Source organism: Eriocheir sinensis, chromosome 8, assembly GCF_024679095.1.
Source record: "Eriocheir sinensis breed Jianghai 21 chromosome 8, ASM2467909v1, whole genome shotgun sequence".
Taxonomy (NCBI): Eukaryota; Metazoa; Arthropoda; class Malacostraca; order Decapoda; family Varunidae; genus Eriocheir; species Eriocheir sinensis.
The window spans coordinates 3585032-3612527 of record NC_066516.1 but is presented as its reverse complement, the minus strand read 5'-3'; the positions used below and the strand labels follow the sequence as shown (position 1 = coordinate 3612527).

At 45.6% G+C, this 27496-nt stretch overlaps 1 protein-coding gene across 1 annotated transcript in view; it reads left to right on the top strand.

Moving 5' to 3' along the window:
- LOC126995333 (uncharacterized) overlaps positions 1-27496 on the top strand; it is a 59917-nt gene that overhangs the window by 28849 nt on the left and 3572 nt on the right. Inside the window, exons 6-9 of the mRNA XM_050854813.1 lie at positions 19490-19606; positions 20519-20665; positions 23381-23774; positions 24687-24852. Coding sequence (XP_050710770.1) covers positions 19490-19606; positions 20519-20665; positions 23381-23774; positions 24687-24852 — 824 coding nt within the window. The remainder of the gene's footprint in view (positions 1-19489; positions 19607-20518; positions 20666-23380; positions 23775-24686; positions 24853-27496) is intronic.

Genomic DNA, 27496 nt, shown 5'->3' with positions numbered 1-27496 from the left:
AATAGCAACCACACATACCACATGGGTGGCGAACCACTACAGGCAGTGCAAGAGGAAAGAGACCTCGGGGTCACCATCAGCAGTGACTTGAGACAAACAAAACACCGCAAGTCTGCCTCTAAGAAAGCCAATACTATGCTCGGGTTCATAGCGAGAAACCTCGATTACATGACACCGGGAGTTATGTTATCCTTGTATAATTCGCTGGTAAGGCCCCACCTGGAATACGCCGTGCAGTTCTGGTCTCCAAATTACAGGAAAGACATTGAATTACTTGAGAGAGTGCAGCGCCGCCCCACGAAGATGATACCATCATTGAGGACGAAACCTCACGAAGAGCGTCTCAAGCAACTCAACCTCTTCACGTTGGAAAAGAGACGACTGCGGGGAAACATGATACAAGTCTTTAAGTACCTGAACAAGCTCAGCAATGTTGATCACTCCAAAATCTTCACGCCACAAACTAACCCGAGGACAAGAAACAACGGAAAAACAATTCAAGCAAAGCACTGCAATACCGACATCGGCAGGAGTTATTTCTCGAATAGAGTTGTTCGCCACTGGAGCAGCCTTCCTGCAGAAGTGGTTAGCGTAGAGACAGTCAACTCCTTCAAGAAACGCATTGATCGACACTTTGCTGCATCGGGAGTGAACTGAACTGAATCCAAGAGTAGATACGCAAGTGCTTTAATCCTTCCCGCAAGCCACTCCTGTAGCTGACGGATTGATTAAATCACTGAAAGTAGGCAGCCGTGTTATGAGCCAACAGGCTTTCTGCTGCCTGCTCGTCCATGTTTCCATGTTTCCCCCTCCTCCTCCTCCTCCTCCTCCTCCTTCTCCTCCTCCTCCTCCTCCATCTCCTCCTCGCCCCTGCCTTGCATAGTCGCAGGACACCTTTGGACAAGGTGTATTACCTGATCTGTCTCCCGTGTCAGGGTCATGGTGAGGCCTCTGGGCAGCAGCACTGGTGGATTGGACTGCAGGCAGAGGTCCTCTTTATGAGACAATGGCTGGAGTTCCAGGGTCCTAGGTAGCTGGACCGTGCCCTAATTATTTAGGCCTGCAGTGTTGAGGAGTGTGGCGACCTGTACACTAAAAAGTCTCCCTGGGAAAAAGTTGTCGATGTGAGCTCCCGTCCCTCCCCTCTAACGACGGTACTCCCATCCCTATTCTGCATAGCAGCTGGTTCTTGTTCTTTTCTCCTGAGAAAGATGTCTTTCGTGGGCCTTTTGAGGTTGTATCTCCTGGCTTCAAGGTGGAGGTTTATTTTTCTGAGGGTTCTTCTTATACTCAAGGTATATTTTAGCTATTTGGTCTCTCTGGAAGGGCGTCTGATACTCTCTAGAGTTGGTGGAGAACACCTGGTGAAGGTACTCCTGGCCAGGCCTTGCAAGGGTCGCGCGAGTTGTGTTAGACGATTCGGAAGGTGATAACGAATTGCTGGTTCCTCTCCTCCCTTGCCAGCTTTGCTCTCGGTGACTACGCCGGACAGGTTTTATATATATGGGATTACGAGAGCAATAGCTGAAAAGCGCAGGATTGTGAAAGTCTCTCTCGTGACCGAGGCTCGGGACAAGCGATTTTTTTTTAGGCGTTTTCAAGACCCTGTGGGAGCGAACTCCCAGTGTTGGAGGCATCTAACACAGCAGTATCTAATTTCCATGCACATTCTTTATCCAATTCAATATATGGTCACACTTTAAGTTATTTCGAGAGCACTTTTTGATATTTGCCTAAATTGTGAACCTGCTTAAATTTGTAACAATGCCTTCGAGACTCAGTAAGTGTGACGTCTGTTCCGGACGTTTTGCGGCTCAGTACTTACAGCTAAGTAGAACTTGTCGCCTCTGTGTTCAAAGATTAAGACTTAAGAAGGCTGTGATCGAATTGAGAAACAAACACCATGATTTTGAAAAGAAGTTTGAAGCCCTTCAGGAATTTGTTGCTAACAATGTGGCAGTGACTCCACCATCAATGGTACAGAGGCCCTACACCGAGAATGTGCCCCCTCCAAACGACCCTCCTGCTTCACGGAAGGACGAGTTACCTGCCTCACAGGTTAATTCCCAGCCTGCCTCACAGGCTAAACCCCATCCTGACTCACAGGCAAACTCCCAGCTTGCCTCACAGGCAAACTCCCAGCCTGCCTCACAGGCAAACTCCCAGCCTGCCTCACAGGCTAACTCCCAGCCTGCCTCAAAGCCCAACTCCAAGCCTGCCCCACATAACGCGTCTCTTCCTGCTTCACAGGATGTCGGGTTCGAAGCTGTAAGGAATGGAGCCAAACCGAAGCAGGCAATGAAACATTTAATAATCCCCACTACCTTCAATAGGTTCCAGTTGCTGACATACACCATGGAGGATGAGTTTGAGCCTCGCCTAGTTAGGGACTCCATGGTGCGTGGCCAGCTGGCTGAGTTGTGTGGTCGTTCATCAAACGGCCCCAGAAAACGTTACTGCTACCCAGGTGCCAGACTGGACGACATCACCGCAGCGTACGATGATGTCACGAGTAATGCCGACAGAAACATCCTCTTTGTCATTCATGCGTGCACAAATGAAGTGAGGACAACCCGTTCTGAGGAACTGCTTGAAAAATACCGCCGCATGATCAAGCAGTATAAACGAAAAACGGATGCCAGTAACATCATAATATCAGGAATCCTTCTCAGGGTCGGTGCCGAACCTAGCTTTTACAGTAAGGCCTTCAGCACGAACAACAGACTCCAGTCCCTTTGTTTACAAGAAAATGTCCAGTTCGTTAACTTGTGGAACAATTTTTACTACGATTCGGACTTGTTCCTTGCCGATGGCATCCACTTAAACCCTGTTGGAGCACCCCGTTTCGGGAGGCTGCTCTATGACCAAGTGGCTCCTCCAAAGCCATAAAACGCCAAGGAGCTCCACCGTAACGGAGCCCTCAACCCAGGCAACCCTCGACTTGAATAATATTAAAGTTTGCTATATAAACCCTCGTAGCCTACGTAACAAATTTAAAGACTTAGAAGCACTCGCAGCTACAAATCATTATCACATCATCGGAGTCACAGAATCTTGCGGAATATAGGTTACCGGGTTATACGATTTTTAGTCACGAAAGAGAGAACAGACAGGGTGGAGGCGTTATCTTAAATATCCACAACTCTCTCCATCCAGCATCCGTGAAAACAGATATTATAGCCAGTGTGGACACGGTCTTCATTGAAATTAAAAAGAAGTCTCGTAAAATAGTAGCTGGACTAATCTATAGACCGCCAGGGCAGACTCTTGATATCGAAAACGCTTTAAGTGAATTAATATTAGAAACAAGTAGCAGTTGTGAGACAGTAATTGTGGGGGACTTTAACTTGCCATTGAAAAGATGGGGCGAACCGTTGAACTTTCATACAGGGCTCGACCTGTCCACAAATTTATTATAAAGTGATTTACATCAACACGTTCGAGAACCGACTCGGGAAAATAATATACTTGACCTTATCTTTTCAACGACAGCTGATCTAGTTAACGAAGTAAATGTTGGTCCAGTTTTTAGTTCTATCTATCACTGAATAATCACATTCAGCATTAAAATGAATGAAAGGACAGTAATTGCTAGTATAGAAAAGGTGACAAATTATCAGAGAGCGAATTTCGTAAGACTCCGATCAATTCTAAATAATTATGACCGGACTGTAATTTCAAAGGAAATAGATATTGATAAACCTTGGGAGGCCTTCACCACAATCTTGAACAATGCCATAAGCATATGCGTACCGTATCGTAACAGACGTTCAACTATTAAACGAAACACAAATTGTGGAATAACGAAATTAAAAATAGCCTCTCTCCTAAAAAAAAAAGAACGCATATACAGTAGATACATATTAACCCAGAGTGAGGCTGACAAACTAAAGTTGGACAGAATTCGCCGCGAAACCAAGAAATTAAAAAAACGAAGTAAGAAAAATCTTGAAGAATATATAGCGGAGCAAGTCAATCTAATCCTAAAGCATTTTTTAACTATGTAAATAATAAAAAGTCACTCACTTGTAGTATCGGACCGCTTGCTAATGAAAACGGTAACCAAACGAACGATGAAAATGAAATGGCTACAATCCTAAATAACTTTTTCGCATCCGTATTTACCGACGAAGATCGTTTATCACCTCAACTGCCGGAGGTTAGAAGGACCAAAAAGATTTTAAATGGCGTGCTCATCGTAGAAAGTGACATTTTACGCACAATTGAAAAGATTAAAGTAAGCAAAGCTTCTGGTCCAGACAAAATTACCCCTAGAATTTTAAAAGAAATCAAACATCAAATTTGTAAACCTTTCTCTATCTTATTCAATAAATCTTTTACAGCTTGAAAAGTTCCGTCGGATTGGAAGCTACCAAATGTCACACCAATTTTCAAAAAGGGGGACAAGTCTCATCTAGGAAACTATCGACCAATTAGCCTGACATCGATTGTTTGTAAGTTAATGGAGACTATCACTCGCGACAATATGGTGAAATTCTTCTAAAAAAATATTATAATATATTATAATTAATATTTCGCAACATGGTTTCCGTAGTAAACGTTCGTGTTTAACTAACTTACTTGATTTTTTCATTATATTTTTGAGATGTTCGATGAAAGCAGATCAGTAGATATCATATATCTGGATTTTCAAAAAGCATTTGATAAGGTCCCTCACAAACGGATGCTCAGCAAACTATTGGCGCACGGTATCTCAGGTAACATTCATAATTGACTTGTGGACTGGCTCTCTACGCGGAAACAGAGAGTAGTTCTAAACGGTTTTTCATCTAACTGGCTCGATGTCAGAAGCGGCGTACCTCAAGGATCAGTGCTTGGTCCCATGCTCTTCTTAAATGTTAATGATATCGATGATGGGCTCAGTTGCAAAATATCAAAACTTGCTGATGACACAAAAATCGCTAGTAAGGTAACTACGACACTCGACGAAGAAGCACTACAGTCAGATCTAGATCGCCTTGCACGTTGGGCCAATCAATGGCAAATGAAATTTAACGTTGACAAATGTGAAGTGTTACGCATCGGAAAGAATACATAACAGTCGCGTTCAGTACGTAATGAATGGCCAACAACTTTCTGCAGTAAGTAAAGAAAAGGATCTTGGAATCACCATATCAGGCGATTTAAAGCCCAGTCAGCATTGTTCAGAGGTAGTTAAAATCGCAAACAAATGGGTGGTTTCATCGGACAAGTCTTTAATAATAAATCGGAAAAAGTAATATTAAAACTGTATAATTCGTTGGTTCGACCCCATCTAGAATACTGTGTACAGTTTTGGTCTCTCTATTACAGAAAAGACGTAGAAAAGTTAGAACGGGTTCAACGAAAAGTAACAAAAATGGTTCCTTGGTTGAGAAATGTATCTTATGAACAACGGCTTAAAGAAGTAAATTTATTCAGCCTATCAAAACGAAGAATGCGAGGCGATCTAACACAAGTGTTTAAAATGTTAAAAGGATTCAGTAATATTAATGCGGAAGATTTCTTTACAATTGATAGATCAAATAGAACAAGAAGAAATAACAATTTCAAGATAAGTGGTAAAAGATTCTCATCGCACGAAGCCAAACACTTCTTTTTCAATCGAGATGTTAATTTTTGGAGCTCTCAACCCTGTGATGTCGTTGATAGTACAACAGTTACTCCTTCAAGAACAGATTATACAAGCATTTTGAATCCAACCAGCAACTAAGATATTACTCATTGTCATAATAGCGTTCAGTTCTTTCGAATACTGGTGTTCTTTCCTCTTTCCTACATAATTTTCATGCAGTTTTTCCATGCTGCATGGTTCTTTTTCCTTTCCTGCCAGCTTTGGCTGGAGGGATGGCGGGGGATGGGGGAGCCTTCGCCTTTGCTGTCCTTCATCTTCCACCTTTGATTAGATAGTTAGTGTAGCTTGTCACAAACAGCCTCTTAAGGACCATCAGGTCTGCTGTTGTTTGTCCTTGTTTTGTGTTGCTTTGTGTGTTCCTCCTCCTCTCTCTCCTCTCCACTTCCAGCGTCTTCTTCACAATTACACCTTATTAAAGTGACATTACTCTCCTCTTCTTCCTCCTCCGCCTCCTCCTCCTCCTCCTCCTCTTCCTCTTCCTCCTCTTCCTCCTCCTCCTCCTCCTACTCCGCCTTGTCTACGATAAAGAAAGGCGAATTTATAAGGTGACTACATAGGCCTCCCTGCTCCTCTCTCTCTCTCTCTCTCTCTCTCTCTCTCTCTCGCTCTCTCTGTCTCTCTCTCTCAGAATTCAGAAATGGTTGACGTTGATGTAATTATTCCTTCACCGACCCGTGTGTGTGTGTGTGTGTGTGTGTGTGTGTGTGTGTGTGTGTGTGTGTGTGTGTGTGTGTGTGTGTGTGTGTGTGTGTGTGTGTGTGTGTGTGTGTGTGCGTGCGTGCGTGCGTGTGTGTGCGTGTGTGTGTATGTGTGCAAGGGACTGAGTTCTGACCTGCCATCATCACTAAAATCCTATATATTCGGATCAAGGACTGTTGTTACTACTACTACTACTACTACTACTACTACTACTACTATAACTACAACTCACCACCACTACCACCACGTAAGCAAAACCCTACCAGCCAAAATCACAATGCATATGCAGTAATAGACTCAGGAGCAAGTTGGCTTTGAGAGAACCATAACACCGCGTAGTCACTCGACCCTCTGGCGGCGAACAGATACTATATAAGTTACCAGGGACGGGAGGCGGTGGCAGAATGGTCAGTGTACGGAGCGTGGTAAGCCCAGGGACATAAGGTTCAAATCCTACCGAAGAGAGAGAGAGAGAGAGAGAGAGAGAATATCTTTAATTGGTTCATCCAGCCTCTCCGTGTCGCTCTTTAGGACAACGCTCAGCCGAGTAATTATTGCAAATGAACCGTCGGGAGGAGGAGGAGAAGGAGGAGGAGGAGGAGGAGGAGGAGGAGGGGAAGGAAGAGGTCATGTACGCACTACCCCTACTACCTACAGACACACACACACACACTCTCTCTCTCTCTCTCTCTCTCTCTCTCTCTCTCTCTCTCTCTCTCTCTCTCTCTCTCTCTCTCTCTCTCTCTCTCTCTCTCTCTCTCTCTCTCTCTCTCTCTCTCTCTCTCTCTCTCTCTCTCTCTCTCTCTCAATTCTTCCCCTTTTCTCCGTTTAACCTCTCTGTCCTTTCCTCTCTTCCCTCCCTTCCTCTCCTCCCTTTCTTCCTTTTTCCCAATCTTATTCCTCCCTATTCCTTCCCTCTCCTTTCCCTTCCTTTCTCTTACCCTTCTTTATTACTTCTTCTCTCATCCCACTCATCTCCCCCTCCCCTTCCTCCCTCTCCCCCCCTTCGCACCTCCCTCAACCGGATCCCATGTACACAGGTTTCAATCCCCTTAACAGCCATTCATAGGCTATTAAACTCTACAGGGAAGCGGTGCAGTGCTGTTATCAATGGTGAAGGAGGAGGAGGAGGAGGAGGGACAGAGGCAGAGTGGGTGGAAGATAAAAGGAAAGAGAGAAGAGAGAGTAGGAAGAGGAGGAGAAGTAAAAAAGAGATGATGAAGAAAGATGAAGATGTATGAAGGAAGAGGAGAAAAGGAGGAAGAGAAAGAAGAGGAAGAGGAAAAAGTGTGGAAGTGACGGAGGAATGGGTTTGAGGAGGAGGATATACATAGGAATATACATAGGAAGAAAAGACACCAGAATACCTATCGGTCTATGGCGAGGGTGTCTGTTTACTACCGCTACTACTAGTAATCTACGTGTGGTAGGACAGGACAGAATAGATAAGAACATAAACATAAGAACGCAGGAGTCTGCAAGAGGCCGGTAGGCCTGTACGAGGCAGCTCCTCCCCACCCACCTCTCCCTCCGGCAACGTGCCGGCAGGAAATAGTTAGAAGAGAACACCATGTACCTTTTAGGAAGAAAGGGACATGGAAAGTTTACAGTAAAGAGAGAAATAAGAGGAAATTGCTACCCTTAACTTACACTACTGGTAACCTAAGCTGTGGGGAAAAATGACTTCATTACATAAGAACATAGAAACACAGGGAGACTGGAAGAGGCCGAGTGGCCTACGCAGGGCAGCCCCAGAATCCCCCCTAATACTCACGATGGGTGAGGTGTAGTTTCAGGGGAACAAGTAGAGGCTTGATCCTCATTTTACCGGCGGTAGTATGCACGCACCAGTACCCTGTCACCTTACTGCACCGACACCTCACTCCACCTGTCTTGCGGACATTAACTGTTGCTTTACTCTATTGTTAACTTACGCTACTTGCAATCTAGGTTGTGGGGGAGAATAATATGGATTTAGGTTGAGGTCTTGCTGCAATCTGTCTGAAAACATGCGAAGAAGGGTCAGTATAATCTTATATCCCTGAAGTACTTATCCAGTGAAGACTTGAAGCTATTGATACTCTGTGCGCTAACTACTGACGGTGGGAGTCTATTCCAGTAATCGACGACTCTATTATTAAAAAAACTTCTGCGCACCAATGTGTTACATCGGTTTCCCTTTAACTTCATACCGTTGCTGCGTGTTATTATGTTGGTGTCTCTCTGAAATAGACTATCTGGGTTAATGTTGTCGAATCCATTAAGGATTTTGAACACCTCAATTAAGTCCCCTCTTATCCTTCGCTTTTTTAGGGAAAACATATCTAAACGCTTTAAACGCTCGTCATATGGCAAGTTTCGGAGCGCTGGAATTTGTTTGGTTGCTCGTCGCTGTATCTTTTCTAGCAAAACTTGATCTTTGATATAGTTCGGTGACCAGAACTGAACGGCGTATTCTAGGTGTGGTCTTACAAATGCTAAATATAATCTCTTCATAAGTTCGGGTGATTTATAATCAAAGTTTCTTGAGATTAATCCTAACATCATATTGGCTTTTTTACTCGCTGCAGAACATTGATCACTCATTTTAAGAATGTTACTGATAATGACACCGAGATCTTTTTCTTGTTTTACTTCGCTGAGCTCATGTCCTTGAAGCTGATATTTAAAGTTAGGATTCTTTTCACCTATGTGCATTACTTTACATTTATCTACGTTAAAACTCATTTGCCATTTTTCGCTCCAGTCGGCAAGTCTTATTAAGTCTGACTGAATATTCTCTCAACTATGACTGTTCATTACCGTACCTCCTAATTTGGTGTCGTCGGCGAATTTGGCTACTTTTGATAGGATATCAGTTTCTAAGTCGTTCACGTAAATTATGAATAGTGTTGGCCCCAGGACCGAACCTTGGGGCACGCCACTGGTGACGGATTGCCAATCCGATGCTTCACCGTTAAGAACTACACGCTGTTCTCTGTCGGTGAGCCAGTCATGAATCCACGCACATAGATGGTCGTTAATACCGTGGGAACGCAGTTTAGAAATAAGCCTAACGTGAGGAACTTTATCTGAAAATCTAAGTAAATTACGTCATATGGGCTTCGGGCGTCCCAACATGTATAAACATCGTTGAAAAAGGTTAATAGGTTGGTAAGGCAAGACCGATTACTACGATATCCATGCTGACTATCAGTTATCAAATCATTTGTTTCAAGGAAAGTGATCATTTTATCCCTGATTATTTTTTCGAATAGTTTAATTAGGTCGGACGTAAGGCTGATGGGACGATAGTTACTGGCTTGTTTTTTATCTCTTTTTTTAAAGATCGGGGTAATATTGGCCTTTTTCCACTCGAAAGGCAAACTGGCCTGTGCTAATGACTTGTTGAATATTAATGTTATGGGTAATTCTAGCTGTTGACTACATTCTCTCAACATGCGAGGAGATAAATTGTCGGGCCCGGAGATTTATTTGGATCTATTTTCTGCAGGTACGCACGCACTTCGCTGATATCAATTTCGGTCAATGCATGCTTATGTTCTTCAGGGCCTTGAAAAATTTTCTTCGGGGCTGGAATCGATGTCATGTTCTCTTTTGTAAATACGCTACAAAAGGTTGAATTTAGGATCGACGCCATGCCTTTATCATCACTAATCGTATTGCCACTTAATAGTAGTGGGCCGATATTATTTTTAACAGTTTTTTGTTTCTTATGTAACTGAAAAATAACCTGGGATTTTCATCTCATATTCGCGTTTCTATTTTCTGATTTTCCTTTCGCACTCTCTCTTGACATTGATGTAATTAGTATGATCCTGTGAATTATGTAAGAGTGTATATTTCTTATACAGTTTTCTTTTTTCGGCGATGATTTTTTGTAGGTAATTATTCATCCACAACGGGTTTTGATTATCAGTCCTTCGTGGGTTGAGTGGAATGAATTTATTTACGTTCGCTGTGATTTGTGCAGTAAAACGATTATACATTTCTTGAACGCTGACGTTGTTGAGCAAATGATTCCAATTTACTGAAGCCAGTTCTCTTTTTAGGTCCATAAAATTTGCTTTACTATAATTAGGTATTAAGAGTGAGTTTGCTCGTGCTTTTGTTTCAATATTCAAAGTACATCTTATTATGTTGTGGTCGCTGCTTGCAAATGGCTCGCCTACCTCACAGGCAGTTATGAGATGACTATCGGTCGCGAAGATTAAATCAAGAATATTATTTCCGCGTGTCGGCATGGTAACAGTTTGATTGAGAAATGAATTTTGTGCAAAGTTAATTAATCTCTCGCCTTCTCTGTCGCCAGAAAGTGCATTCCAGTTAACGGAGGGGTTATTGAAGTCACTGCATATTATTGCATTTTTATTTCTGATAACTCTATTTATCTCTGCGTAGAGATTTCCATCAATGTCTTCATTTGATTTAGGAGGTCGGTAAATTACGCCCAGAACATACTTTTCATTATTGGTCGTTGCTTGTACATACAATGAATCATAAGCCTCTGTTTCGGCTATGTTTAGCTGAATGACTTCTAAATTATTTTTCGCATATATTATTACACCTCCTCCTTTTTTGTGTAAACGACACTTAGCAAACGAATTGTAACCATTTATACGTAGCTACTTCACCTAAGTGATGTTTATCGCGCACATTCAGCCATGTTTCCGTGATCAAAATGAAGTCGGGTTTTTCAGTAATTGCATGTATTATCAAGTGGCTACGCTTCTGAATGATGCTACGGGCATTTACATAAAAGATGTTTAATTTATTCGTCGAGTGTGCGCCATCTATCAACTGTCGTTTCACTGGAATAGCGCGTCAGACCTGACTATCCTCAATTACCCCTACCTCACCAACCACCTGCGTGGCTGTTGATCTCACTGCCACCTCAGTACCCCTCACCTGTGGGTCTGGTGACCTGACATCCTGCGCAGTACTGTACACCTGCGGCCTGACCTCACTATCAGGGTGTGGTTTCCTCCCGGCTAAGCCGGAAGCTACCTCACCACGTTGCTGCACCTGTCTTAGCTCTTTCGATATTTCCTCATCTAAAAAGGAGGAGGTAGGGGTAATGGGAGCAAGTCAATAAAAAGAGAGGGAAAGGAAAGGAAAAAAAGAGGAAAAGAAGAGGGAGAAGGAAGAGTGGCATTAAAGGAGGAGGAAGAGGAAGAGGAAAAGGAAATAGTGGGAGGGAAGGAAGAGAAGAAGAGAAAGTAGACGTCATAGGAAGGAAAGAAAGGAGGAAGAGGAAGAAGAAGAAGAGGTGGAAGAGTTAATGGAGGAGGATAAAAAGGAATAGGTTTAGGTGATAGTAGGAGGAAAGAAGAAGAAGAAAGTAGGTATCATGGAGAAAATAAAAAGGAGGAGGAGGACGAGAAGGAGGAGGAGGAGGAGGAGGAAGAGAAGGAGGTCTCTGGATACGAATTTCCATAAAAAAGAGAAAAAAGGAGGAAATATGGAGAGGAATCGTGTTACCTGTGTGTGTGTGTGTGTGTGGAGAGAGAGAGAGAGAGAGAGAGAGAGAGAGAGAGAGTACAATTCATTATCAAATAAGAGACACACACACACACACACACACACACACACACACACACACACACACACACACACACACACACGTACGCACGCTAACAAACGTTCATGTAAGTACACATAAAAGTAAATCAACCCTAAGTTACCCTCCAGCGCGTGTGTGTGTGTGTGTGTGTGTGTGTGTGTGTGTGTGTGTGTGTGTGTGTGTGTGTGTGTGTGTGTGTGTGTGTGTGTGTGTGTGTGTGTGTGTGTGTGTGTGTGTGTGTGTGTGTGTGTGTGTGTGTGTGTGTGTTTGTGTGTGTGTGTGTGTGTGTGTGTGTGTGTGTGTTCTTCCCTTTCTTTTTACCTCCTCCTCCCTCCTCCTCCTCCTCCTCCTCTTTATCTTGTTCCTCCTTTCCTCAATTTATTATTCCTTTTCTCCTCTTCTTTTCTTCTCTCTTTCTTTCCTTACATTTTCTTCATTTCCTCCTCCTCCTCCTTTCCTTCATTCCTTCTACTTCTCCCTTCCCTCCTCCTCCTCCTCCTCCTCCTACGCCTCCTCCTCCTCCTCCTCCTCCTCCTCCTCCTCCTCCTCCTCCTCCTCTTCTTTCCTTCTCTTCATTTTCCCTTTTCCTTTCCTTCCTCTTCCACCTCTTTCCACCTTTCCAGTTCCTCCATTTTTTTTTCCTTCATTTCCTCTCAACTTAACTCTCTCTCTCTCTCTCTCTCTCTCTCTCTCTCTCTCTCTCTCTCTCTCTCTCTCTCTCTCTCTCTCTCTCTCTCTCTCTCTCTCTCTCTCTCTCTCTCTCTCTCTCTCTCTCTCTCTCTCTCTCTCTCTCTCTCTCTCTCTCTCTCTCTCTCTCTCTCTCCTCCTCCTCCTCCTCCTCCTCCTCCTCCTCCTCCTCCTCCTCCTCCTCCTCCTCCTCCTCCTCCTCCTTCTTCTTCTTCTCCTCCTCCTCCTCCTCCTCCTCCTCCTCCTGGTTACTTCCCTTTCTCTTTCCTCTTTCCTTCGTTCCTTCCTCCTCATTCCTGTTTACTCTTAGTTCCTCCCCTTTCTTCCCTCCTTCCTCTTCCTCTTCCTTCCCTCCTATTTTTCTCTTCCCTCCTTCCTCTTCCTTCACTTCCCTTCCTTCCCCCTTCTCTCCTCTCTTCCTCTTCCCTCCCTCCTCTTCCATCCTTCTCTTTTCGTCCTCCTTCCCTCTTCCTCCCTTTTCCCTCCCTCCTCTTCCATCCTTCTTTCTTCGTCCTCCTTCCCTCTTCCTCCCTTTTCCCACCCTCCCTCCTCCCCTCTTCTTCCTTTTTCCATCTTCACCCATTTTACATTTCTTATTCCCTGTTTAATTTGCTGTCCCCTATTAGTACTCCCCCCTATTTTTCCCCTCTTTTTTCCTGCCCCTTCTCTCCTTCCTTCCTTCCTCCTCCCCCTCCCCCCTCCCCCCCTTTCTTCCTCCAGAGACACAGAAACCCTCCCAGCTGTGCCTCTCTCTCTTTTCCCCTCTTCTTCCACCTTCTTCTCCCCTTCTCTTCCGTTTCCCTCCCTTCTCTCCCCCATTTTTCCTTCATCTCCTTTTCTCATTTAATTTTAGTTCCTTCCCCCTTTCCCTCCTTCTTCCTCTTTCTTCCCTTCCTCTTCTCTTCCCCCTTCCTCCTCCCTTCTCTCCCCCTATTTCCCTTCTTCCTCTCTTCACTTTTCCTTCCTCTTCCTCTTCTCATTATCTTTTGGTCTGTTTCCCCTTCCTCCTCCCTCCTCTTTTCTCTCTCCCCCCTTCTCTTCTTCTCTTCTCTTCCTCTTTTTCCTTCCTCCTCCTCTTCCTCTCCCGCCCCCTTCTCTCCCTCTCTTATTCTTTCCATTCTCATCCATCTACCATCTCTCATTTCCATTCCGTTTTCTCCCTTCATTATCCTCCTCCCGCCACTTCTCCCCGCCCCCTCCTCTTCCCCCTCCCCCCCCCCCTCTCCCTCCAGAGACACACAGCAACCCTCCCAGCTGTGGCTCTCTCCATTAGCACTTTTGCCGCTGATAACTTTGTATTTACTGACCTTTACTCATGTACCAACCTCTCTCTCTCTCTCTCTCTCTCTCTCTCTCTCTCTCTCTCTCTCTCTCTCTCTCTCTCTCTCTCTCTCTCTCTCTCTCTCTCTCTCTCTCTCTCTCTCTCTCTCTCTCTCTCTCTCTCTCTCTGGGAAAGAAACAAAAAAGGAAAAGAAAATTATAATGAAGATAAATAATAATAATAAGATAAATAAAGAACAAAAAGAAGAAATAAGAAGAAAAAAAGGAAAAAAGAAACAACAAAAAATATATAAAAAGGAAACGTAGCATGAAGGAAAGAAAAAAAAAGGAAAATGGAAAAATAAAATGACGAGAAAACAAAAATGGACGAGAGAAAGAAAAATAAAAATACAAACGACAATAAAAATGGAGGAATAGAGGAAGGGGAGAGGAAAAAATAGGAGAGAAGAAATGCAGAGAGAACGGAATCCATCTGCTCCCTCTCCTTCCTACCCTATCTCCTCTTAATCCTCCTCCTCCTCCTCCTCCTCCTCCTCCTCCTCCTCCTCTTGCTAGTCGACCTATCTAATCCCAGCTCTTCCTTTTCCTCTTGTTCCTCCTCCTGCTATACAAATATTCGTTCATTTAGGGGGGCGGTGGCGGGCGTCGTAGTCCCGTGTACCTAAGTTCGAGTCCCACTGAAACACGCTGATTTTTAACCATCGCCGAGTGTCTGAAGATTACCCACATGCTGCCCAAAGCTTCAATCAACCCTAACTTAGCGACTTCGTTCAAGGGGAGCACCGCGGGGCAGCATGGGCCAAACAATTTTTATTTTTTTTACAACAAAGGAGACAGCTCAAGGGCACAAAAAAAGGAAAGAATGATAAAAAAAAAACCGCTACTCGCTGCTCCAAAAAAAAAAAGAATCAAAAGAGATGGCCGAAAGGAGAGGTGTCCAGAGTCATACATCACGGTAGCCACTGTGAATATTATATCGCCAGCGCCACTAACGGAACAAGGTCGTCCAAAAGCCCCTCAGGACAGCCTACCACAGCTATAGGCAGCCTCCTCCTCCTCCTCCTTTCCTTATCCTCATCCTCCTACGCACTATTTTGACCCTCTCCTCTTCCTCTTCCTCCTCCTCCTCCTCCTGTTTCCCATCCTAAGTGGTTTCCCCCTTTTTACCCACCTCTTCCTACCCTTCCTCTTCTTCCTCATCCTCCTTTCCTTATCCTCATCCTCCTACGCACTATTTTAACCCTCTCTTCCTCCTCCTCCTCCTCCTGCTTCCCATCCTAAGTAGTTTCCCCCTTTTTACCCACCTCTTCCTACCCTTCCTCTTCTTCCTCCTCCTCCTTTTCTTATCCTCATCCTCCTACGCACTATTTTGACCCTCTCCTCTTCCTCCTCCTCCTCCTCCTGTTTCCCATCCTAAGTAGTTCCCCCCTTTTTACCCACCTCTTCCTACCCTTCCTCTTCCTCCTCCTCCTCCTTTCCTTATCCTCATCCTCCTACGCACTATTTTGACCCCCTCCTCTTCCTCCTCCTCCTCCTCCTGTTTCCCATCCTAAGTAGTTTCCCCCTTTTTACCCACCTCTTCCTACCCTAAATCTTCTTCCTCATCCTCCTTTCCTTATCCTCATATCCTCCTACGCACTCTTTTGAACCTCTCCTCTTAATCCTCCTCCTCTTTCCCAACCTAAGTATTTCTCCCCTCTTTACACACCTCTTCCTCTTCACTTCTTCCTCCTCTTCCTCCCTTTCCTCCTCTCCTCCAAACCCAGTCCTCACCCTCACTCTTACACGTTTACCTATACTTTCTCTCATACCTATCCCCACCTCCTCCTCCTCCTCCTCCTCCTCCTCCTCTTCCTCCTCCTCCTTTCTTCTTTCACTTCTCCAACCCAGCCTTTACTCCTCTACCACTTTTCCCCTCTTTCTCCCTCCCTCCCTCCTCCTCCTCGTCCTCCTCTTCCTCCTCCTCCTCCTCTAACAATTGGCGCCGGGTTCATAACGATGCAAATTGAGCACCTGCGGAGGACAACAACAGGTGTATGTGGTAGGAGGAGGAGGAGGAGGAGGAGGAGGAGGAGGAGGTGGAGGTGGTGTTTGTGGTGGTGCTGTGGGTAATAGAGGAGGAGGAGGAGGAGGAGGAGGAGGAAGAAGAAGAAGAAGAAGAAGAAGAAGAAGAGAACGAAGAGGAGGAGGAGGAGGAGGAGGAGGAGGAGGAAGGGAGAGAATTGGTTTAATTATTCGTTTCTCATTTTCCTAAACTTGTTACGACTTTTTTTCCAATCGAGAGAGAGAGAGAGAGAGAGAGAGAGAGAGAGAGAGAGAGAGAGAGAGAGAGAGAGAGAGAGAGAGACCAACAACAAGCTCTTTCATATCTACACATATAGTGGTGTTGGTGGTGGTGTTGGTGGTGATGGTGGTGATGGTGGTGATGGTGGTGGTGGTGATGGTGGTGGTGGTGATGGTGGTGGTGGTGGTGGTGATGATGATGGTGGTGGTGGTGGTGGTGATGATGGTGGTGGTGGTGATGATGGTGGTAGTGGTGGTGGTGATGATGGTGATGGTGGTGGTGATGATGGTGGTAGTGGTGGTGATGATGGTGGTGATGGTGGTGGTGGTGGTGATGATGATGGTGATGGTGGTGGTGATGGTGGTGGTGGTGGTGGTGATGATGGTGGTGGTGGTGATGGTGGTGGTAGTGGTGATGGTGGTGGTGATGGTGGTGGTGGTGGTGGTGGTGGTGGTGGTGATGGTGATCGTGGTGATGGTGGTGGTGGTGGTGATGATGATGGTGGTGGTGGTGGTGATGGTGGTGGTGGTGGTGGTGGTGGTGGTGGTGGTGGTGGTGGTGGTGGTGATGGTGATGGTGGTGGTGGTGATGGTGATGGTGGTGGTGGTGGTGGTGAAGTCGTTTGCCCGTGACTCAAGATAAGACTATTCTCTCTCTCTCTCTCTCTCTCTCTCTCTCTCTCTCTCTCTCTCTCTCTCTCTCTCTCTCTCTCTCTCTCTCTCTCTCTCTCTCTCTCTCTCTCTCTCTCTCTCTCTCTCTCTCTCTCATTCATTATTTTTCTTTATATTCCTTTTTTCTCGTTCTTTCTTTTTTCCTTCCTCTTTTCCCTTCCCTTTTTTCATTTTTTTACTTTATTTTTCTATTTCCTTTTTTCTCTCTTCCCTTTCCTTCCTTCCTTCCTCCCTTCCTCTATTTCTCTAACTATATACTCCTCTTCTTTTCTTCCCTCTTTCTTCCTTTACTTGTTTATTATTTCCTACTTCTCCTCCCTTCCTTCATTCCTTCTACTTCTCACATCCCTCTTCCTCTTCCTCCTCTTCCCTTTTCTTCATTTTCCAATTTCCTTTCCTTCCTATGCCATCCCTTTCCTCTCTTCCTTGTTTTCCATTGTCTTTCTTCCTCCTGTTATTGTTTTTCTCTCATTTTCCCCCAAAACGAAATACTGTTTTCAATTTGTATTCTGAAAGTCAACGCAAAATGCAAGAAAAAGAAAAAAAAAAAGAGAAAGCGAATAAAGAAAAGTGACAATTATCGGAAAGAGTTTGGGGAAAGAGAAGAAAAAAAGTCAGGCCACCACTACTTCTACTACTACTACTACTACTACTACTACTACTACTACTACTACTACTACTACTGCTGCTACTACTACAATTACTACTACTCCTACTACTACTACTACTACTACTGCTACTACTACTACTACTGCTACTACTACAATTACTACTACTCCTACTACTACTACTACTACTACTACTACTACTACTACTACTAAATGACACTCTCATAAGCATGCCTGGGTGCGAGAGGGATTTAGGGGTCTTAGTAAGCTCTGATCTCCGTCCAAGGGCACAATGCATTCGAGCTAGAAATCGAGAAAACAGGGTCCTGGGATATATTTCAAGTAGCGTAAGCAACAGAAGCGCCGAAGTCTTCCTCAAACTATATTTAGCATTAGTTAGACCTCATCTTGATTATGCGGTTCATTTCTTGTCACCTTACTATACTAGAATGGATATAAAAATGTTAGAATCGGTGCAGAGGAGGATGACTAAGATGATTCAGGGGTTAAGAAACTTACCATACGAGGAAAGACTCAAACAGTTAAAACTTGCATTCTCTAGAAAGGCGAAGGGTGCGTGGAGACATGATCGAGGTTTATCAGTGGATGAAGGGCTTTAATAAGGGGGATATTCATAAGGTTTTGTTGGTAAGAGAACCGGGTAGGACACGTAGTAATGGGTTTAAACTGGATAAATTCAGATTCAACAGGGACATAGGCAAAAACTGGTTTATTAACAGAGTGGTGGATGAGTGGAACAGGCTGAGCAGTCATGTGGTGAGTGCCAATACAATTGTCACATTCAAAAATAGATTAGATAAATTCATGGATAGTGATAATAGGTGGGGTTAGATACACGGGAGCTTAGCTTCAAAGGAGCTGCATTGTACAGGCCTACCGGCCTCTTGCAGACTCCTACGTTCTTATGTTCTTATGTAATACTAGTACTACTACTACTACCACTACTGCTGCTGCTGCTACTACTGCTACTAGTATTATTACTATTACTACACGTACTACTACTACTACTACTACTACTACTACAGAGAACTGGGTATCATTTCAAGAAGGAGCGTAAGCAACAGAAGCGCTGAAGTCATCCTCGAATTATAATATAACAGCATCAGCTAAACCTCATCTGGAATATGCGGTACAGTTCTGGTCCCCTTACTATAGAATGGCATCGAGATATTAGAACCTGTGCAGGGGAGGATGACAAAAATGATTCACGGGTTGAGAAACTTGTCATATAAGGATAGGCTTTGAAACTTAAACTTACATTCTCAAAAAAAGTGAAGGATGTGAGAAGACCTGAATGAAATGAGTTTAAGTCAGATAAGTATAGAATCAGCAAAAATAACTTCTTCCCTCTCCATCGTCTCTCTCTCTCTCTCTCTCTCTCTCTCTCTCTCTCTCTCTCTCTCTCTCTCTCTCTCTCTCTCTCTCTCTCTCTCTCTCTCTCTCTCTCTCTCTCTCTCTCTCTCTCTCTCTCTCTCTCTCTCTCAATTTCCTTTCTCTCCCTGCACAGCACAGCACAGTGTTCATCTCCTTCCACCCCCCGCCTCCCCCACTCATTCTCCCTCCCTCTCCCTCTACAGTTATACACTTCAACCTGGCAGCCTCTCTTACATATTCTCCCCCTGCTTCTCCCACTCACTCTCCCTTCCTCCTCTCCCACTCAACCCCTCCTCCTCCCCCACTCTTTTTTCCCCTCCCTCCTTCTTTTATCAGGTTCCTCCCTTCTCCCTCTTTCGGTCTCTCCTCCCCCTCTCCCAGCCTCTCCCATTCGCTCTCCCTCCTCCTCTTCCCCTTCATATTACTTCCTCTCTTCTTCTCCCTACCTTCCTCTTCCAGCCTCTCCCACTCACTCCTCTTCCCTCTCCTCCTTCTCTCTCAATCCCTTTCCCTTCCTCTCCTCCTCTCTCACTCTCTCCCCCTCCCCCCAGCCTCTCCCACGCATTCTCTCTCACTCCAAACCCCTTCCTCTCCCACTCATCCCCCGCTCTCCTCCCTCGGCCCCCTTTTCCAGCTTCCTCACTCACTCCCCCTCTCTCCCAACAGTTCAACTTCGTGGGCAAGCTCCTGGGCCCCAAAGGCAACTCCCTGAAGCGGCTGCAGGAGGAAACCATGACCAAGATGGCGATCCTGGGCAGGGGCTCCATGCGGGACAAACAGAAGGTGAGTGAGGGCGTGTGAGGGAGGGAGAGAGTGGGAGGGAGGGAAGGGGGGAGAGTGTGGGAGGGAGGGAAGGGAGGGAGTGTGTGGAAGAGTGTAGGAGAAAGAAGGGAAAGCAGGTTAAAGGGACAAGCAGAAGGGGAGGGAAGGAACAAGCAGAAGGCGGAGGAGGGGACAAGAACGGGAGTGTGGGAGTGTGTAATGGAGAGGGGAGGGAAGGGAGGAAAGGAAGGATAAGGGGATGGAGAGTAGAGTGTGGGAGAGTTGGAGAGAGTGGAGGGAAAGGACGGAATGCTTAGGAGGAGGATTATGATAGGAGAGGGAGGGAGAGTGGGGATAGATAGATAGATAGGTAGAGAGATAGATAGACAGATAAAGAGAATATACAGTGGGAGGCCTATGCCACCAGGTAAGGAAAAGAGGAAGGAGGGAGAGGAGAGGGGAAAGTAAGGGGAGAGGAAGGAAGGAAGGAAGGAAAGGAGGAAGGGAGGAAGGAAGAAAGGGACAGGAAGGATGGGAGGAAAGATAAAAGATTTGAGTTATGGAGAGAGAGAGAGAGAGAGAGAGAGAGAAGGCAAGCTTATTCCCTGTTGACTAATTCCTCCTCATCCTCCTAACACACAAAAGGAGGAGGAGGAGGCAAAAATAAAAGTAGTACAAGGAGGAGAGAGAGGAGTGTGTGTGAGAGAGAGAGAGAGAGAGAGAGAGAGAGAGAGATTTAATTATCTCCTTCGTCCCCCCCTCTCCTTTCTCTATTCTTTTTATTTTTCTTCTTCCCTCCATGTCATATAAAAAAAATCCACTATCTCTTCCAACACTCCTTCACCCTCCCTCTTTCTCTCCGTCTTTCTCTTTCTTCTTTCATTCTCTCACCCTATTTCTTCCTCTCCCCCTCACTCTCCCCCGTGCCCGCAGGAGGAGGAGCTGCGCCAGTCCGGGGACCCCAAGTTCGGGCACCTGAGCGAGGACCTGCACGTGGAGGTGACGGCCGTGGCGCCCCCCGCAGAGGCACACGCCCGCATCGCCTACGCCCTCACGGAGATACGACGATACCTGGTGCCCGTGAGTACTATACAAAAGCCCATTGCTGAGCTATTGTCTTTTTTACGTTCGGTATAAAGCGCCGGTAGACTTTCTTGATGGGGCTGCTGGTCGGCCCCAGCCCGTAATGGCGTAGGATATTATTTTTAAGTGGCGCCATCTCGCTTGGCCCATGCTGTCTCTCGAAGCTCATCTTTGATCATCTTTAAAGAGTTTCGCTTGAGTCCGTGTTGACAGATGGTTTTCAGGACAGCATGTGGGTAATCTTAGGCCACTCGGAATAGACGGACAACTGTCAGCTTGTAACGGCGTGCGGGATTCAAACCTGGGTCCTCCAGGACATCGCGCCCGCACGTTGAAAACTCAGCCACAGCCTGAAGAAGCTATTTATTTATCTACTTTCATTTTTAAATATTTATTAACCTACTTTAAAGTCTTTAGCAACAAATTTGCGTCCTCACCGAGATCCAACGATACCTGGTGCCCGTGATTACTGAGGGACCTTATTGATTTGACCTGTCTCCTGAAGTGTCTATTTATTTACTTACATTTTAACATATCGCCTGGAGTTACCACTTGCGAAGCTGTTTATATACCTTATCTAATCTTTACGACGATTCCTTCTGCCCGTGAGTACGAGAGGAGGACCTTATCGCCTGCAGCCATCGCCTTTTTATTAGCCTTCTTTACGACGTACTACTAGAAGAACTTGGAGAAACTTATCACCCGAGTTATCGACTGTTTATACTTTACGACGATACCTTGCACGCTTGAGAAGTTATATCGCCTACCAATTACTGTTTGCTGAAGTTTTCCATATGAGTTAATGATCACGGCTTACAATCACCCGACAACCTTCACGACCTAAAATTTGTTTGTTTCATGTTATTATTTTTTTTATAGTAAAGGAAGCAAATCGAGGGCAGGAAAAATAAATGATAACAAAAATTACTGCTTCTGTTGTTTCGTTGGCTGTCTTCTGTTTACTAAGTCCCTATAACGGTAGTCTGTCTGTCTCTCTGTCTGTCTGTCTGTCTGTCCCTCTAACTCAGTTTTGCAAGATTTAAAAGCAATTTGAATCAAGGAATAGTAAGGTCTCTCTCTCTCTCTCTCTCTCTCTCTCTCTCTCTCTCTCTCTCTCTCTCTCTCTCTCTCTCTCTCTCTCTCTCTCTCTCTCTCTCTCTCTCTCTCTCTCTCTCTCTCTCATCAGGGGCCCCAAATCAGGCTTTTATTCCCTAATTACACGATATGAATGGCCGCTAAAAACGATGAGTGAGTTATTAGTACACTCACCTAATAATGATGAGAGAGAGAGAGAGAAGAGAGAGAGAGACGTAAAACAGACATACAGCCAGTCACACACACACACACACAGAGAGAGAGAGAGAGAGAGAGAGAGAGAGAGAGCGACACACACACACAAACACACACACCCACCCACACACACAGAGAGAGAGAGAGAGAGAGAGAGAGAGAGAGAGAGAGAGAGAGAGAGAGAGAGCGGAAGGACATTATAACTCACCATTAGAAAAGGAAAAAGAAAAAAAAAAGGAAAAATCATATTATATCAAATGGACCCAAATCAAATACGACAGAAGAAAAGAAATAGAAAAGGAAAAAAAGGAGGAAAAAAAGAGATGGAAAAGTAAAAAAGGAAAGGAAAAAGAAAAAAAGCGATAACAAGATGAAATCAAGAGAGGAACGAGAATGGGAAAGTAATTATTATCATCATTATTTACTCCTTCTCCTCTATTCTTTTTTCTTCCTTTTCTTCCTTCCTTCTATTTTTTTTCCTTTTTCTTCCATTCTTTAATATTTATGGGAAAGCAACTATTATTATTTTTCTTCCTTCCCATCTTTCTCCTTTTTTTATCTTCTTTTGTCATTCTTTCCTTCCTTCCTTCCTTCCTTCCTTCCTTCCTTCCTTTCTTCCTTTTAGCTTTTTTTGTCCTTCCATTCTTTCCTTCCTTCCTTCCTTCCTTCCCTCCTTCCTCCTTTCTTTCTTCCTTCCTTCCTTCCTTCCCTCCTCCCAGCTTTCTTTCTTCGTTCCTTCCTTCCTTTCTCCTTTTTAGCTTCTTTCGTCTTTCCCATCCTTCCTTCCCTCCTTCCTCCTTCCTTCCTTCCTTCCTTTCTTCCGTTTAGCTTCTTTTGTCCTTCCATTCTTTCCTTCCTTCCTTCCTTCCCTCCTTCCTCCTTTCTTTCTTCCTTCCTTCCTTCCTTTCTCTTTTTTAGCTGCTTTCGTCTTTCCCTTCCTTTCTTCCCTCCCTCCTCCTTCCTTCCTTCCTTCCTTCCCTTCCTTCCTTTTCCGTTTCCAGACAAAAACAAAAGAGTGGAAATATATTATAAGGTTTAATTTTAATTGTTAGTAATATGTATTTTTCTCTCTCTTTCTCTCCCTCCCTCCTTCCTTTCCTTCATTCACTCCTCCCTTTCCTTAACTCCTTCCTTCCCTCCTCTCCTCATTCCTTCTCTATCTCTTTCTCTCCCTAATTTCTTTCTTCTCCTCCATCTCTCCACTTCCACTTTCCTTCCCTCACTTTTTCCCCCTCCTCCTCGTCCTCCTCCTCCTCCTCCTCCACCTCCTCCTCCTCCTCCTCCTCCTCCTCCTCACCTCTTCCTTCCCCTTCTTTACTCGCTCTTCCTCCACCCCCACAATTTTTCTTATCCTCTACGTTTTTCTCTGCTTTCCTCCTCCTCCTCCACCTCCTCACCCCCCTCTCCCCGGCCACCCCACAGGACTACAACGACGAGATCAGACAAGGACAGATGAGGGAGATGCAACTCCTCGTGGGCAGCACCACCACCTCCACCACCACCGGCAACACCACCACCACCGGCAACACCACCACCGCCACCACCACCACCGCCAACAACAACAACAACAACAATAACACCACCACCAATAACAACAACAACAACAACGGAATATGTGGATCTGAAGAGGAGTCCTGCTCGCCCCACTCCAACGGCTCCCCCCCGCCCCCTCCCCCCGGTACTGGTGTTGGAGGTGGTGGTGGAGGTGGGGGTGGTGGTGGAGGCAGGAGTGGAGGTGGTGTGAGGGTGTCCATTACCTCGCCGCATCCCGCGCTAAGAGGCTTGAATCGTGCCCAGGCTGCCCTCCTTACGACGGGTAGGTGGGTGGGTGGGGGGAGGGGGAGCTGTGTGTGTGCGTGTGTGTGTGTGTAGGTATTTTTATGTATGTTTGTATGTATATATGTGTGTATTTATGTATTTATGTACGTAGGTAGGTAGGTAAGTATGAGTTTGTGTGTGTGTGTGTGTGTGTGTGTGTGTGTGTGTGTGTGTGTGTGTGTGTGTGTGTGTGTGTGTGTGTGTGTGTGTGTGTGTGTGCATATTTATGGGCATTCATTTACCGGAAGGGAGTCAAATATAGGCCGCGCAAGTTGCCTCTGGCGTGGAAACCTTACAGTTCATCGGTGGCATAGTCGGCATGCTGCCCTAACTTCTACTCAGGAGGCACGGGTTCGATCCCTCGCACTCAGTGGTGTTCATTACGGGATATTTTTTACTGTGTTAATGTAGTTTACTTAATAACACTGTGTTTGTTAATGTATGTGAGAAGAGTATATATACGTTGTTCTGACGGTGTGTGTGTATGTGTGTGTGTGTGTGTGTGTGTGTAGGAGGGATGAAGGGATGGATGTGTATGTCTGTGTTTTCGTGTGTATGTGTTCTTGTAGAGTTAGGAGGATGGGGAAAAAAGAAAAAAGTGTGGTATGGTATGGTGTGTTGTGTAGGGTTGTGGTGCGGTGTTGTGTGTGTGTGTGTGTGTGTGTGTGTGTGTGTGTGTGTGTGTGTGTGTGTGTGTGTGTGCGAATGTGTGCAGCAGCCAATACTACCAATTCCTTCCAACTGTCGCACTCCAAAGCTCTCACACACACACACACACACACACACACACACACACACTACAACATCCTCCTCCCTTAATACCCCCCAACAAGCTCAACAAACCTCCCCCTCCCCTCCACACACAATTACTCCCCACCCTAACTCTCTCCCTTTACCCCCCTCCCCCCAGGCAAGGGCGAGCTGGTGAAGGCCCGGGGCAGCAGCGGGGGCAGTAGCATCAGCAGTAGCAGCAGCAGCAGCAGCAGCCGGCGGTCCGTGCTGAGCCTGCTGACACGGGCACGAGCCATACAGCAGAAGGAGGAGCTCATGGATGCAGCCTACCACGACCTGCCCGGGTGAGGGGGGGAGGAGGAGAAGGAGGAGGAGGAGGAGGAGGAGGAGGAGGAGGAAAAATAAGAAAAGGAAGAAAAACGAGGAAGAGGAGGAGGTGTAGTAGTAGTAGTAGTAGTAGTAGTAGTAGTAGTAGGAAGAGGAGGAGGAGGAGGAGGAGGAGGAGAAGAAGGTAGCGGAAGAGGGAACAAGAAAAGAAGGAAGAGGAGGAGTAGGGAAAGAATGAAAAAAAGAGTATATGAAGATGAGAAAGATGAGGGGGAAAAGTGTGAGGAGGAGAAGGAGGAGGAGGTGGAGGAGGAGGAGGAGGAGGAGGAGGAGGAAGTGGTGGTGGAGGAAGATGGCAAAAAAGAGTAACAACAATAATATGAAAAAGAAAAAGATAATGAAGATCAACAAGGAAAAAAGAAAAATAGAAGTGTGTGTAGGAGGAGGAAGAGAAAAGGAGGAGGAGGAGGAGGAGGAGGAAGAGGAAGAGTAGGAAAGAAAGAATTAGGAGCATATGAAGATGAGAAAGAAGAGGAGAAGCAGAAAGAGTGTGACGAGGAGGAAGAGGAGAAGGAGTAGGAGGAGTTGGAGGAGGAGGAGGAGGAGGAGGAGGAGGAGGAGGAGGAGGAGGAGGAGGAGGAAGAGGAAGAGTAGGAAAGAAAGAATTAGGAGCATATGAAGATGAGAAAGAAGAGGAGAAGCAGAAAGAGTGTGAGGAGGAGGAAGAGGAGAAGGAGTAGGAGGAGGTGGAGGAGGAGGAGGAGGAGGAGGAGGAGGAGGAGGAGGAGGAGGAAAGAAAGAATTAGGAGCATATGAAGATGAGAAAGAAGAGGAGAAGCAGAAAGAGTGTGAGGAGGAGGAAGAGGAGAAGGAGTAGGAGGAGTTGGAGGAGGAGGAGGAGGAGGAAGAGACAGACGAGGAAGAAGAGGAGGAGGAGGGGAGGAATAACATTAGACGAAGAAATATTACACCACGAAGAGTTTAAGGGGATGAAAAAAGAAAAAAAGAAGAGAGAAAGAGGTAATTGGAGGATGAGAGCCAAAGCTGGTTCGTGTCTAACAAGGTTACTCATCTTTACTACTTGTGTGGACGGAGGAGGCGGAGGAAACATGGAAACATGGACGAGCAGGCAGCAGAAAGTCTGTTGGCTCGTTACAAGGCTGCCTGCTTTCAGTGATTTAATCAATCCGTCAGCCATAGGAGTGGCGTGCGGGAAGGATTAAAGCACTTGTGTACTTACTCTTGGATACGTTCAGTTCACACCCGATGCAGGAAAGTGTCGATCAATGCGTTTCTTAAAGGAGTTGATTGTCTCTGCGCTAGCCACTTCTGCAGGAAGGCTCTTCCAGTGGCGAACAACTCTTCGAGAAATAACTCCTGCCGATGTCGGTATTGCATCGCTTTGCTTGAATTGTTTTTTTCATTGTTTCTTGTCCTCGGGTTGGTTTGTAGCGTGAAGAGTTTGGAGTGATCAACATTGCTGAGCTTGTTCAGGCACTTAAAGACTTGCATCATATCTCCCCGCAGTCGTCTCTTTTCCAACGTGAAGAGGCTGAGTCGCTCGAGTCGCTCTTCGTGAGGTTTTGTCCTCAATGATGGTATCATCTTCGTGGCGCGTCACTGTACTCTCTCAAGCAATTCAATGTCTTTCCTGTAATTTGGAGACCAGAACTGCACGGCGTATTTCAGGTGGGGCCTTACCAGCGAATTATACAAGGATAACATAACTCCCGGCGTCTTGTATTCGAAGTTCCTCGCTATGAACCCAAGCTTTCTTACAGCTGGACTTGCAGTGTTTTGTTTGTTTCAAGTCACTGCTGATGGTGACCCCGAGGTCTCTTTCCTCTTGCACTGCCTGTAGTGGTTCGCCACCCATGTAGTGTGTGGTTGCTATTTCTGGATCCGATATGCATTACTTTATATTTGGTAGTGTTGAAGAATATCTGCCATTTTTCTGACCACCGAGTGATCTGGTCCAGGTCTCTCTGGATAATTTCGCAGTCTGCTGTCGTGAGGACCTTCCCACCCACCTTTGTGTCGTCGGCAAATTTTGAAAGAGTGGATTTTAATCCTAGTTCTAGGTCGTTGATATAAATGGGTCCCAGCACTGACCCCTGTGGCACTCCACTTGTGACCGGGAGCCACTCGGAGGCCTGTCCGTTGAGTACAACTCGTTTGTCGCCTAACCCCGCCGACTTAAGTTTCTTGTGGAGTCTTTCGTGCAGTACTTTGTCAAAGGCTTTTTGAGTCTAGATATACGTATAACATCACTGGGGATATAATTATCCCAGTTTTCATGGATACCTTGGAAGAAATACAGTAAGTTGGTAAAGCATGAGCGCTTATTCCTGAAGCCGTGCTGAGCATCGGAAATGATGTTGTCTACAAGAAACTTAACGAGTTTGTCTCTGATGATCTTCTCGAAAACTTTTCCCGCCTAAGTCAAGCTGATTGGTCTGTAGTTTAAGGCCACGCTTTTGTCACCCTTTTTGTAGATCGATGTTACGTTCGCTTGCTTCCATTCTTGGGGAACTTTGTTTTGTTGTAGTGTCAGATTATAGATGGCGGTGAGTGGCTTGAGGATTTGCTGCTTGAGTTCCTTGAGCAGCCTGGGTGACAAGTCGTCGGGTCACCAAGGCTGTTCAAGGAATTCAAGCAGCA